Below are 14,838 nucleotides of genomic sequence, written 5' to 3'. Positions count from 1 at the left end.
CAATCATACCTTAAGTGTCAAATAATAACTGAAAAGGTGAAATAACACCATTAAAAATTAAAAGAACTGGCTTTTATAGTAAGAAATTAACTTTGTCAGGTGGCTTTCTTAAATGGCTTTTGATCCATTACCAGTGGGTTTGCCCAGCACAAACGCATCCATAATCCATGCACATGTTAGCCTTTACTTATTAAAGATAGGAACAACACAACTTCAGTACTTCTTTTGGGAAATGGATTGTTACAATTGCTGTTAACCTTTGCTTCAGGCTGACTCCAAAGTTTACTTCAATTTCTCACCTGCAAATTCCACAAGGAAGCTGAAACCGTGACTGTTGCCATGATGACTGGGGGATTTCAACTGGTATAGATGTTGTGGTTTAGCCTACCTATAGTTAGAGTTAATAAAGTTTTTTCAACACTGTTTGCCAAAATATTAAGGCTTCTTCAAAGTCAATTAAGTTGCTGATAGAATGGATTTACAGAGATAAAACACTGGCCAGGTCGAACTTACTAATTTATATTTCTTTTCTATATTTAGCTTACTTCATGCTTTCCTAAGCAACTCATCATTTGCCACATGATCCAAAAATTATTTTAGATGATAAACTAGTAACATGGATTTCTTTGCAGGGGAGGCTTCAGTGGTGCTAAAAATACCCTTAAAACCAACCAAGAAAGCAAAAAACCACAAACACAAACAAAAAATGACAACAAAACCCCCCACAAAATACCAACCAAAAACCACCCAAAGCATCCATCATTTAATAAACAGACTTGGGCTCTTGTCCCATGATAGCTGATGACTGACAGAGTATTGCATTTGTATGTGAAGTTTTTGGAGCTCCAGATGATACAGAACAGTAATAACACCATGCAATGTGCTGAATCCCTAGGAAAAAGCTGTTCCATTTGATTTTCTAGAGAACACGATTGTGCTGTTGAAAAGATTGCATCTCTGTGACTTCGTACAATAATTGAGCTCAGCAACAGAAGAAACCCTTAGGATATATATTTCTTCATTGGGAAAAAAAAAAAAAAAAAAACCAAAGCAGATCTTTTCTTAGATTTGTTCCCGAGTCATTTGGCAGTGTAAACACCGTCTCTCATGTCAGCACTGAAGCCCAGCTGACCTGGTTTGCTGCAGCAGAGTGAACCATCTCCGCTCAGGCTCAGGAAACAAAAAGGCCACGGCCACGCTGCCCACCCAGCACAGCACATGCTACAAGCACAGTGTAAATTCACCTCTGGAATTGAACAACTGCATAGAATATCATAAGGTCGAAACATTACACATTTGGATGAAGAGCTCCTTTTGTACCCTCACAGATTCATTTTTTTCCACCAAATGCTACATTTGTGTCCTTGCCAACAGGCAGCTCAATTGCCAAAGTGAAGATTGCCTGATAAAAAAAGACACAGAGTTCCTAGATCTCTATTCATCATATTCTAGGAAGCTGCTCTGACTTACGTCAAAAGGAAAAAGTAATAAAAAGCATATTCAAGCTATCTTTTCTCTATTTTTCCCATTTCTTATCAAAGTGGGAAAAATGGCAGAGAATCCAGAATATTTTCAGATTGATGCATTTCTTTATTAAAAAATGTCTTCATTTCTCAGCAGCTTAAATCTGAGTACGGCTATAATGATTTTTAAAGATACTGCAGTGATTGAATAAATATCTCAGGAAACTGTACCTTGTAACTGTTCATATGTTTTCTTCTTTCTCTCCATTTAAAATAATTGCAGTATGAAATTCAGAGCATTGTTGGTTTTTTTTTTAATGCCAACAAGCCTAAAATGCTCAATATGAATCCTAGAAACACGGAATTTTAAGCTAGATACAAGAGCATATTAGAGTTTAGAGAGTTATTGGAAAAATTAGAGGGAAATAAAATGTTTTCCATATTATGCACCTGTGTGACCATTCTTTCTTATTCAAGAGAATGGAAAAGAATAGCATTCTTACCTGGCAATATTTTCAAAATATTAGACAGCTTTGTTAAAACAACCAAGTTCCTACCTGGACTTCTTTTAGGCTTGGAAATATTTAATACTGGGCTCTGATTCTCAAGTGGAAAATGAAAAGTAATACATATTTTTCCTGGATGGAGAAGCCACGGTGGAAATTATGAAGTCTGCATTTGTGTACTTCCAGGCCTGATACTTTAAAAGATTTACTTTCAAATAGTTTTAAAAAATACTTGGAATGCATAAAAGCAAATTAGAGTTATTTAACACAATGATTTTAAAAGGGAAAAACCATATTGATAGCACCCTTAAGTCTGAACTGCCACTTGTTTCCTGCTCCCACGAGAATGCCACTTCACTAGCTGAGATTTCTAGAGAATTATCAAAAAACAACACACTAAAATGACATCATTTTTGACTACAAGCCTTTCTGGCAGACAGGTGACCCCTTGGCACTGGCAATGTCTGCTTGCATTAAGGCAAGGGTGCTATGTTTCCACTACACAGAGAAAGGTTTACAAACAATTGTACCACCCTGCACGGAGAGGAGGGAACCCGCAGCAGCAAGGGAACTCTCAGCAAGAAAGTCTGGGGAAGTTTTTCCTCCCTCATTTCTAAAATTAAAGCTCTCTATTTCTAGTTTGAGAGCATTGTTGCAGAGAAGCGTGGCACTTGCAGAAACAGTTGACAGTTAGCAGCAACTCAGGCTGACTTGAGCGTGGTCTTCTGGAACTTCCATAATGTTCTCCTCTAGTTCTGTGGAAACAAAAATGTTATAAAATCAACGTACAATAAATTATATCATCTGATAGTAAGGGTAAAAAAAGCTGGATGCAGGCCCAGTCACTCCTGTAGGCTAAAACCTGGGCAGACAATGATATGAATATGCTTGCAGGTGTTGGAAACTGGCTCTAAGGCTTGAAAAACCTCCCCAATCCTTAGGACTATAAACAAGGAAAAAGCACACAAAAAGCAAAATTCCACATACTGATGAGATTTCCTGCCCCAATTTGGGCCCTGTGCCCAGGAGTGTTTTCCAGCTCCTTTATCATGGACTGTTCAAAGGCCAAGGCAGCAACTCGGGAGAAGAATTCTTTGACATTTTCTCCTAGGAAACAAGACAGAAATAATGTGCTTTTATAAAAGCACATCAACAGATTATCAAGCATAACAAGCTTGATCACATACATCACATAACATCTGTGAACAGCTGGCTGCTCAATACTGGGACAGAACAGGCCTCTTTAACAATCTGTCTCCCATTCTGATCACTGCAGAAATAATTTCTAATTTTCTTACTCTGGAATGCTGGACCCTGTGCTGCACCTTTATTTTTAGCCAGCAAGGAAGAGAATTAATTTTGTGGTGTAATCTTTTTCCATTGCAAACATTGAGGAGTAGTGCACATGTGTATTTATGTAACTAACTATGAATTAAACATGTTCAGATACTGCAAAGCAGCTTGATTACTTCTTTCTGCAAACATGACAGTGAAAGCACACATACAAACACTCAAATAAAATCAGCCATTAATAAGCCTGAAGTTTCTAATAGCAATAGTTTGAAGTTTCTAATATTCAACGAAATGCAAGAACAACAAGAACAACAACAACAACAACAAACTGGCAATGGGAGGGATAATAAGTTCCTCCCACTCCAACACCAGCCCTCATGGTTATGCTAATTTTACATCCTTTGCAGTAATTTACCTGTTTTGGCTGAAACCGACCAGTATTCTGCCTGCATCTCCTTGGCAAAACGGATGGCTTCCAGCTCTGTCCTTTCACACACGGCATCTGACTGGGCAAACAACGTGGAGCAACTTGAACTGAAGTGTGTCTGGGTTGGTAACAGCACAGAGGCACTGCCATAGCACCTACACTGTGATGCTTCCCGTTTTCTCAGTGGCCTTTCTGACCCTGCCTAGACTTGTGCAATCAGACATGACTGCAAGAACGTTCAAGTATTTAGTACTGGCTTTAAATGGAAGTCTCCACTCAGCTCCCACAGCACTGAAACAAAACAGGAATTAACAAGTGATCCTTGTATCTAACACATTCCCTGGTAAAGAGCTATCAAGTCAGCAGCCCAGATCATGGTCTCTAAATCCTCGTCACCTCATCATTCTCAGCAGAAGAGTTGTGGGACCAACTAGTAAGAGAAGAAACAAGTTTGTTTTCAAAACTTAAAAAATCTTTCTTTCTACAGAAAGAGAAACACAGGACTGAGAATTGTATAGAGAGACTGCATTCATCCTGTTCTTTTGAAAATTGTGGTATTCAATTAAGTAAGAAACCTTCCCTGTTCCTAAATAATGAACACACCATACCTTGTAACCAATTTCCCTCTAATTTTTCCAATAGCTCTCTGAACTCTAATGCTCAGTTTTGAGTATCTAGTTTAGAATTTCATATTACTAGGATTCATATCCAGCATGTAGACTTGCTGGTATAACAAAAAACCGTATCATGCTTTAAATTTCATACAGCAGATATTTTAAATGGAGAGAAAGAAGAAAACCTATGAACAGTTACAGAACAACAAAAAAACCTTCAAGATCACCAAGTAAGTTTACATATGCTCGAAACATCATGCAAGAAATATTTCACTAACCACCTATTTTTTCAGAAAGTCTCTTCTTAAATTGGTTCAAAGTGTGCTGTTCAATTTACCTTTTAAGTTTTCCACTCAAGGTCTTTACTCAATGACATTGTGCACAGCTTGCAAGGGAAATCACTTGAGGAACAAGGGAAAAATCTGATTTCCTTATCTGCACTCAATTTACTCACCACCAAATCTTTTTTTGTTCCAACCAGAAAGATGAAGCTGGAATCTGGCTCATTCTCCCTCAATGCATCTTCTAGCCACTGTCTAAAATACAAAATAAGAAATATCAGAATCAGTCAGAGGGAACAAGAAGTACAGGAGAAGATGACAGATATTAGTGTCACAAGAAAAGTGAGTGAAAGAACTTATGTGAGAGTATCAAAAACCTTTTTTTTTTCCTAGACAGAGAGAGCAGTAGCTATTCCAACACCTTTGAATACATCTCCCACTAAGGAAAAATCATACCCATGGCAGAGTACAAATTCAACAATCATTTTAGCATCTAGAGAGGATATTTTTCAGTGTAAGGCAGAGGGCAAAGTTTAGCGCAAGATAAGGAATAAGAAAGCAAGAAGTATCTGAAAAGGTATGAACCACATAGCAGGTTAGATACAAATGGGAATAACGAGTGAAATAATTATTCAGCGTTATAAAACAGCTCCCTATGAAGGCTGTATGATTCTTGTCTCACAAGCTTTTATATTCTTGTTACTCTGGCAATCAAGTTTCTCTTGAGTCATCCAACACAAGTCAAGGAGGGAAGGCAATGTGTGCGTGTGTGGGAAATCAGGTTCACAGGCTTCAATTACTTTCAGCCAAGCAGAGACACTAATATATATATTATTTTACAAAGTCCTATGTAAATGAGCTAAGCACCATAGCACACATTCAAATAAGACAGAGTACAGGTTGTAAAGAAGTCTGTACCTGCATTACAGTCACAACAGCACGTTAGAAATGCACATGCTCTGAGCTGTGATGGCAGTGTGGATCATAGATCCACATCATAGATCCACACAGGGTTTTGCAGCCTGCACTAAAGCAGAATGAGTTTACTCATAACAATTAGTGTGTTGTTGTAACCAAATCATTATGAGGATCTGAACTAGTAAGTTTAGCTGCATCTACACATACTTGGAGTTTTTAATTTTCTCTCCTTTTTTTGACAGCTTATTCAGAATCACAGAAAGCAGAGAAAGAAAACTTGGAGATAACAGTGCACCTAAAAAATGAAAGGCTCATGAGACATTATGCATGAGATGCATCTCATCAATTTTATAATTTACATCAGATTCCAGCCTGTTATTCTATTTATAGCAAGTGAAGTAAAAAAAAAAATGCTTTTGGGCTGCACTTCATCTTTTCCTGCATGTCTAGCTTTGGAAGGATCAAGCTTTTACTGAAGTGCCTCTCTGTCTGTACACACTTTAAAGGAAGTCAAGTGTAAGCAATTCAAATTTATGCCCTGCATTTACTTCAGAAAAATCCCTCCCTATGTAATCCAAGCTAGTGACTGTCATTTTTAATTTCTTAGCTCAATAGAAAATACACCCATGATCCAGCAAGTTCTTAACACCTACATATGGAAGGCAATTAAACCTGCTGTGACAACCTTTAAAAGATAAGCCAAAATGCAGAAACTTACTTGGTGTGATCCAAAGTTTGGATATCAGCCAGATCAAACACTGTTATTATAACTGCAATAAAGGACAAGAACAGAAAAAAAAGTAATTAAATCAGAAAGTGTATCAGAAGTCTCTCCAACCCATCTTGTTAAACAGAGAGAATGTTTATGTATAAGGTGTAAGAACAGATTTAACACATAGGAGGTGGAAGACTATCCATTTCCATTTGCTCATGCCTTTTCTTTTCCTAGCACCCAGTAAGACTTAAGTCCTTAGTCTTCAACATTATATCTATAGTCTGCAGTTTACAGTGCTATCAACCCTTTCATTTTGGGACCACTTGTTCCCACAGGATTGTCTCTTACCAAAGGGAAAGCCAGAAATATCCACTTCCAACTCCAGCATTAATCTCACTCAACTTCAAATTCCTTTTCCCATAGTCACAAGTGTCACTTTCTATCACTGCATCATCAGAGCACTCAGAGCTTGTAGATGTGACAACACATCAAGTCATGAACTTCTTCATTCCTTCCTCCCTGCAATAATGGACAATCCATTCCACCACACTGTGTCTATAGGTACCTTCCCAAGGAGCATATATGGATATATGTCGCTGTACAAAATAAAACCTCCCAACAAAAGCAGGATCAAATTAATATTGTTCTCACCCTCTGCTCCTCGGTAGTAAGCAGATGCAATGCACTTGAACTTCTCCTGACCTGCTGTGTCCCATCTGTGCAACGGGGGGGGAAAAGAAATTTCAGGTTAATGAAACCCAGGGTAACCTGAGTAAACATGTTAATGAAGCAGCAGACTGGTACAAGGCGGAGAAGAATGTCATACCAGAGAAGTGTCACCATCTGGAGCATGTTATTCATTAACTATTGATAGAATACAGTGAAGCTCTAGTAGTCAATGAAGACAGGAGAACACCATTTTTATCTTTTTTTTTTTTTTAATACTAATAATTTTGAGGACAATTCAAATATCTGTATTCTGCATGGTAATATCCTTTCCTTAAAACACTTTTTTCTTTCACCTATGTAATTTGCATGCATTTCTAGGAAAATCTAGTTTCGTAAATTTTCTCTGCTAATATTAGCTAAGTCATGTATTAGCCCATGTTAGAATCTTGCAACTGCTAGCTAAGAAAGCTGTCCCTACCCCACAAACTAGAGACCTGCAGCTCAGTCTACCAGGTACTAATGACACGATTAAATAAAATCAAGTATGTCCTTATTAATGAACACGACATGCAGTAGCCTTCAGCTACTGCCAGCACATCAGAGGTTTGGGTTTTGTTGTAGCCTTGTACTGCCAATCATGGATACTTGCAAATATATCTTGTATGGAAATCTCTCAGCAAGAGGGGGCACTAGTGCTTATCATATGGAAACGTTCTTCCCAGCTTCTGAAGTCTTGGAAGATAATTGACCTTACTGCTTCAGTTTGCAAAATGCTGATGCATGAGTCTAGATTTTTAGAGGGACTCAAGTTCCAAAAGGACAGCACCCGGCAGAACTTCCCAAACACAACTGCAATGAAATCAGTGGGAAATGGATTTTTAAGTATTTTTCAATAAATACCACAAGCCATCTAATTACGTCAGTGATCTCATCAGAAAAAAGCTTTTCTAAGTAAAAAGGTTTTTAGGATTCATGTACTAGAATATCTCATGCAAAGCATCTTATTTCTCCTTTAGGTCACACTACGGATGATTCCATAATGCCCTCTACAGAACAATGTTGCTGCCACCAGAAACACAAAGGGACACCACTCCACAGGCACAAAGCAGGTGGAAGAAGGGCAGGATTCCCACTAGTCTGAAACAAAGTTGAAAATCAAAGCTATTAGGTTCACATTCTAATTAAAACACTCCAGCCTTTCTATGATTTAGGGATAATAAGTTAGTTGCTAATTAAGAAATGTGAAATCATTGGACACATTAACATTAATTTCAATGACTGCAGGAATAAAACCCCCAGTAAAGACAAGTTCAGTGCTCATTGTGCCTGTTAAACTCAAATCACAGACTGGGGTTACACTAGCACTGGGCAAAGCTGTGGCAAAAGTTTTCACTTCTCTTTCATGAGCATTGAGTAAAACAGACAGAACTCCACTGAAATATGCAAGACATCCAAGATGAATTTTCACTGGCAAGCTTGTAATATTTTTTAGGGATGAGAAATCCAAGAGTAAAATTTCTACTAAAACTGCAAGTCCAGAGACAGAATCTTTTATTCAGATCACATTATTCTTTGTGCAATTGTATTATATTTTTAAATCTTTATTCCACTACAGCCTGCAGCAATTCAAGCTCTGCTGAGACTGTACTCTGTGCAATGCTTAACCATGCTCTTTCAACTCACATCTGGAGATTATATGGCATTCCAATTATCTCAAAACGTTCAATCTCAAAATCTACCCCAATCGTCGCCTTGTAGTCTCGGTCAAAATTACCTTTACAAAATCTGCAATTAAAAACAAAAAACGGGGATGAAATACTAGGAAGACAATTGCAAATAACTGCAAAACTAACACTGTCTAGGTAAATCATGAAGAAAAGAAAAAACTAACTGTAGATTTGCTATATGATGTAGAAGCAGACACAAAAACATCAAGACACTAATTAAAAGGATATACTGTTTAACAATCTAGAAAGCACATATAACTTGTAAGCTCTCAGGTTATTACAAAACTCAGAATAAAACATCTTTGGGCTCTCAGGGGAGGTACAGTACCTTCCAGTTTTAGTTACAAGTATATTTAGGGTTGTAAATAATGACCCAAATGAAACCAAGACTCAGAAACTGGATTTTTTTTTCCAATTGTGTAGCCTTTAGGAAACACTCTATCATATTTGACTGGATAAAAATACCTCAGAATGTAACATATACTGATTGAAGTGCTTGAGCACAACTTTCTGTGTTGATGTATCACGACAGTCTCATACTCTTGACTTCATTTTGTCTTCACTTAATAACAAAACCACAAAGGACTGGTTCAGGTTCAAATCATGAAGCACTGTTTTAAAGCCAGCAATGGGAATGTTATAACATTTTTGGTGAAATCGGAGAATCAAACCATCAGCTGAGATATACTGTACCTTTTGATAAGACTGGTTTTCCCAACATACAGGTCTCCTACCACAACCACTTTGGATATTTTCAGCCTGTTATAAATATTTGAAAATATTACATCGTTTTAGTAGTAATTTCAACAGTCTCCTTCTAAAAATTCTGATTTAGATCTTCAAATTGCAAGTGAGGAGCACATATACCTGTGACTTCAGTTTATCTACGTGCCACTGTGCTGCATGATCCAAATATTAAATTGCGATAGAGAAAGCCACCAAAAAAACAAACCCTTCTGGAGCAGAAATAATCAATTTCTTACTCTGCTGAATTTTTTTCTTAATTTCAATTCAGTGGAATAAATTTTATTCTATTAAAATTGCTGTGACTACAAGTATACTCATTTGGCATAATTTTACATAAGTTTACACATAAGACCACAGTGTATCTGCCTCCTTTGCATTCCAATTTATCCCAAGTTTCTCACTGACTTTAATAGTACAAATGAGGTCCTAAGTGCAGAAATAAGAAATTGCTGATAATAAAAAACCTACTGCAGAATGTTCCCCTGGAAAAATCAACCCACAGGGTTAGAGCCAATACATTTTCTGACTATCTGGAATAATATTAATCTGAACCTGGCTTCATGCAAATAATCCTCTTTGCTCTAGGTCCTCCCACAGGATACAGCAGATGGCCTTTAGGTAACTCAGCCTGCATTCTTAAAATTGAAACTGTGTCTCTTTTAGGAGATCCTGGTGGATAAGTGAATTTAAGTTTATTTACTGACCTAAATTTGGATTGACATCTCCTATGCACATGCCACAAAAAGGGCTTAAGAGGTTTAATATTCTTTTCTATCAAGGAATGGCATTTTAACAAAGGAGTTAATCTTCTACCGAATACTATTTCTGGTTACATCAGCTTCCATGTGATGCTGATTTCAAGTTATCTATTCTAAACAGCTGAAAAATTGCCTGGTAAACTGCATGATAATATTTCCAAAAAAGAAAAAGAAAGTCTTATGCACCAGTCAACATTAACTGGGTGACCACAGGCCCCTGTGCTCCTGATTACTGTTACTGAGAAAATACTGATTAAAATCAATGACCTTAAGGGAAAAAAAACAAAGTAAGTGATGGTTTAGAGGTATGTGTTCCATTAATTTGTACTGAGGGAAAAAAACTGCCTAGATCAGACCATTGAACACAATGATGGACTATTGGGAGAGTATTAAACAGCCATTAGCTACCGAATTTATCAGACTAGCTTTCCAAAGGACAAAGAAATATTTTATTAGTTGGGATAATGGAAAAGGAAAATAATGGTTATTCCTGTCAAGCTTTACAAGTACTGTACAAAACACTCTGGCTGCCCTTCCCACCCCCATTCCACCAAAAAATGACCTAAATGACCAAATAATAATCATATCTAGAAAGCAGTGACAGAAAAGTAGTTTAATTCTATTCACAAAGAAAAAACATATAGCTTTTTAGTTATAGTCTGTTAGCAGAATAAATTACATAAAGAGTTGGTTTAGTATAGAAATAGAAATTTTTTAAAAAAATACTACTAATAAAAATCCCAAACAAATACACCTTGGAATTGGAAGGAAAAAATTCCTCAATTCAATAAAACATGTCTCACTAGGAAAATTGTCCAGACACTTGTAACAAATTTACATGCAACTAAGATAGTGACTGGGTTTCTAAAACAGGAATAAAGTCACTGATGTCTCTCAGGGTGACATATTTTGGCTTAAAAAGTTTTTTTTTAGCAAGTCTCCCTAGTGAATTGAATAAAAAGTTGCATTTAAAGATGGTTATCATGACAATTCTCATGTCAGCAACTCCAGAGCTGGAGGAATAGTGAGCTAATTGTCAGTATTCATAGGAGCTCCACTTTATGGAGGATCCTTCACACTGAAACCAGAAGCATTTATCACTAAAATGTACAGCTATTTATTTTAACTGAATAGGGATTATTTCAACATAGTTTAGTTTTCTTGCCTTGCTTCAATAATTAAATCAGTAATAGCGACAGTTCTGGAGGAGAGATAACACAGGGAGAAAAGAAACTTCAAGATTACTAGTAGAGTATAAACTAGATTGTTTTGATTTTTAAATGTGACACATTTACCAGAATTTTGCTCCAGTTTTAAGAAACCATTTAAGGCAACTTCTCAGCACATATACTTCAAAAAGTAAAAAAAACAGATTCCTAGATATTTCAAGGGACTTGGAACTGCTGCCTTTAAATCCCTCCAAAGCCTTTATTAAATGCTCCTTTGGAACACCTACAGAGAACACAGCAAGGCTGGATCTGTTAGATCTTTTGAACTGAGTGTTTACTTAAAAGGTGCTAAAAACCTTTTCGTTCCTAAACTACAACACCCTTTTATCAATGCTACCTACCCCAGCAGAAGAGGAGGCGCTTGATTCACGGACTGTGGAGCAGGTCAGAGAACTGCCCCGTGCAGGGGCTTAGCTGCCTTGAAACATACCGGAGTGAGGAACATGAGGAATGAGAGGGGAAAGCCAACGAAGAAAGGAGGCTATAAAGAACTTAAAATACTTTCTTCCTCACATACCTGGGTTCTTACAAACTTACCCATCTGTTCCAGTGCTCTGCTGACAAGCAGTCCTGACCTGTGCATGGAAGTGCTCTTTAAACTGCAGACAGGCCTCAGGTGTGTACCACTGAAAAGAGAGAACAGCTGCTGGGACAAACTGGGTGATGGCTACTTGGCAAGAAGTCAAATTGGCCAGGAAAAACTCGCGAGATAAAATGATTTTTCACAAGATTTGTCAAGAACAGGGTTATCCTGGCATAAGAAAAGGGGTAGGTTGGGTCAGAAGGCAGTAAGGTTTCCCCAGAGCTGTGTTTGTAAAAACTTGGGACAACACCATCCTTTGAGCACCTTTCTGAGTGTCAGTGTCCAGCCCTGCCTAAGCATCCATGGCCAAATCCCCTGGCTCATCATTCTGTACAAAAGTAAGTGCCTTCAATTATCCCAATTTCCTAAGACACACAGGACAAACATGGATGGGAGCATACCACCGGCAAGTCATTATTACTATGAAGTTTTTTCAATCTTTTCTAAGTGTGAAGCACCGTCTTTATTACTATCTCTTTAACTGGGAATTAGTTAAAAATGAGGAAAATATATTTTGCCTTGCATTTGCTTGAAATACCTGCGGTATTTTTCATAAAATCAAAAGCAAAATAAGTGGCCGAGATCAAGAATGGGGAAAAAAAGTGAACTCCCTTAAAAGGATCTTTTGAACAACTGAAAAAAACATGTGATAATTCCTTGCCCTCCCTTGTCTTTAACTGTTCTATTATACTTCAAATACAAAAGTCTTTGGGGACATCAAAGGTATTTGGTGTTCCCACAGTGCCTCCTATATTTGATCTACAGTATGACTAAAATTCTTGTACAAACAGAAAATTAAAATTCCCTCAAATTCTTTAACCAAAGCCTCCTAATTAGATTTTTGGCAAATTTAATGTCAGCTGTGGTTCCTCTTTGCCCTCAGTGTTGGAGCTCTTTAAGCATGTAATTATTACTGTTTTGCTGAAAAAAACAAGATAAATGTTGTAAGACAACACTTCTGTAACAAGAGTCACTTTTAGAAAGAAGAATGAGGATTATTATTAAAGAGATCAGCATTGAATGGGACTATGAGGTCCCATTAAACTTTGAAAGAATCTTGATTTATAATTTTAACAGAAGACAACAAGTGTACATTAAATTAAAATACCATATTAGCACAATGGAAAGATAGATCAGTGTGGCAGGGGCTACATACAGTGGCCAAAGGGATAAAAAATGCTTACCTTGGGAAACTGGGAGATTATTCTTTTTCTGCTCACTGGGGGAACCAAATGCATTAGGTTGGACTTCATCCTCCAAGTTCAGTTAAATTCTACAAGACTGAAAATACGTAAAGAGAAACACAGAATTCAGGAATTACCTCAATACAGGGACAACATGATAAAAACTAACCACGTTCTTGCAGATTTGTCATCTTTTTTTTTTTTTTTTTTTCTCTTTTTTATTTTCAGTACAGCTGGCGGTTCTTCAACTCAGTTTGCATGGAAGGAAAGCTGTTTCTCATGTAAAAAGGACTACCTCAGTGTGCATACTACAAGGCACAGACTCTAATTCCCTGGGAGGGCAGAGAATTGTACCTAATTCAACCCAAGTACTTGCAGTTTAGCCCTCAAAGGATTCTGTGGTGTTTAATTTTAAAATCTTGCTCGTCATTGTTTCAAATGCCTCTGCACTGAGCACATTAATTAATGCTAGGGGATCCCAGACTTCTTGTGGTCAGAAGAAGGGAGGAAAGATGAAGCTGCCACATTTCTTGGCACAACATCAAACTTTCAACCAAGATCAGCTCAGAAAGAATGAAATCTGTCTGACATGGAAAAAGAATAATGTTCACATGAAAATCACAAATGCATTCAGATGTCTCACCTGAGATATATCAATTTGGTTATGTAAGGAAACCTCGTGGGTTGCTGGGGGAGGGGACCCTGATTAGGGCACCGATTTCTTACTGGCATTCAAAAGAACAGTTCTAATGGGAGCATTTTCATCACGTAGCAAAGTGTAAGGAAGGACTCACCGAGCAGCAGCCGATGCAGCAGGATTCCAGCCGCACGAGCAGCTCAGCCCCTGCTACGTGGCCATAGCAACAGGTTTGCAACAATTCCCTTCCTCCCCTTCTTCCACAGACCTGGAAGGCGGAGTTGGAGTAATTTAACTCTACACAGAGCCGTAGTTTTAAAACAACAAACTTGTTTTAGTGGTGATACAGATTCCTTTGATCAGAAACTATTCCTCAGTAAACCAAATGGTCCCTAATCCTGTTTTAGGAAACAGTTCCATTTTCTTCAAAGACCGTTGTATATAGGGATACAAAGAGCTGGATTACCCTATCAGACAAGGAACTAACTGTTACAGTGCTAATACTAAGCATAGCGGCAATTATAAAGAAACTCCCAAGGGATTTTTTTCAGCATTTCAACTTGATTTCATCGCAGCTTTAAAGTCAGTATGCGCATGCCACTAATGAGACATTCTGAATTATATAAATGTCTTTCTACTCATTAATAATCTTGCTTTCTAAGGTAGAAAACACCAAAGACAAGGAATAAGAAATTACACAGCTCTTTTGCATTACCTATGTATTGTCAATTAACTCATTATTTTAGACAGTATTTCGTAAGCCAGAATGCAACTTGGGATTTTGCAACTAAAAGATTTTGCTGCATATTTTATTAGGATTTAAATTTTCAACTTTTAGGAGAAAACAAAGCTCTCCCATTCTAAGTCATATTTTGATAAAGTCGGAAGAAGCTTTGAACCAGGAGTAAAACCTCTCCCACCTCTGCAGCAGACTAAAAGGGTTAAAGGGCACATAAAAGCAGACCAGTAATTTTAAACAGTATGCAAGTACAGAAGAAAAAATCCTACAGTTGTGTTTTACAAGCACACACAAAGAATAACGCTTAAGAAAATCACTAGTCCACTATGTAGAATTAATGTTTTATTC

At 37.4% G+C, this 14,838-nt stretch overlaps 1 protein-coding gene across 3 annotated transcripts; it reads right to left on the bottom strand.

The window, feature by feature from the left end:
* Positions 1–152: 152 nt before the first annotated feature.
* On the bottom strand, positions 153–13,966 carry RAB36 (RAB36, member RAS oncogene family). 3 transcript variants are annotated; one of them, XR_005703379.2, is made up of 11 exons: positions 13,909–13,966; positions 13,115–13,211; positions 11,885–11,973; positions 9,307–9,372; positions 8,570–8,671; positions 6,869–6,933; positions 6,221–6,272; positions 4,758–4,839; positions 3,678–3,764; positions 2,957–3,076; positions 153–2,724 (listed from the first exon to the last, which is right to left on the bottom strand). XR_005703379.2 is itself a non-coding variant. In XM_040080884.2 (11 exons), the coding sequence occupies exons 2-11, from the start codon at positions 13,181–13,183 to the stop codon at positions 2,660–2,662; spliced, it is 801 nt and encodes a 266-aa protein (XP_039936818.1). In that variant the 5' UTR covers positions 13,184–13,211; positions 13,909–13,966; the 3' UTR covers positions 154–2,659. The 3 variants fall into 3 exon arrangements, 2 of the variants coding, with proteins under 2 accessions (XP_039936818.1, XP_039936819.1); XM_040080884.2 differs by having other exon boundaries at positions 154–2,724; positions 3,678–3,768; XM_040080885.2 differs by lacking the exon at positions 13,909–13,966 and adding an exon at positions 13,469–13,497 and having other exon boundaries at positions 154–2,724; positions 3,678–3,768.
* Positions 13,967–14,838: the final 872 nt, after the last annotated feature.

This window comes from Hirundo rustica, chromosome 17 (genome assembly GCF_015227805.2).
Source record: "Hirundo rustica isolate bHirRus1 chromosome 17, bHirRus1.pri.v3, whole genome shotgun sequence".
In the NCBI taxonomy this organism is placed as follows: domain Eukaryota; kingdom Metazoa; phylum Chordata; class Aves; order Passeriformes; family Hirundinidae; genus Hirundo; species Hirundo rustica.
Note: the sequence above shows the minus strand (reverse complement) of the source record. Positions and strands in the feature narration are given on the sequence as shown.

Coding starts and splice junctions, on each gene's coding strand:
- RAB36 (XM_040080884.2), bottom strand. CDS start 13,183: ATGAAGTCCAACCTAATGCATTTGGTTCCCCCAGTGAGCAGAAAAAGA. Junction 4,840..6,220: donor CAAACTTTGGATCACACCAA/GTAAGTTTCTGC, acceptor TTTGTATTTTAG/ACAGTGGCTAGAAGATGCAT. Junction 3,769..4,757: donor GAACAAAAAAAGATTTGGTG/GTGAGTAAATTG, acceptor TTGTTTGCCCAG/TCAGATGCCGTGTGTGAAAG.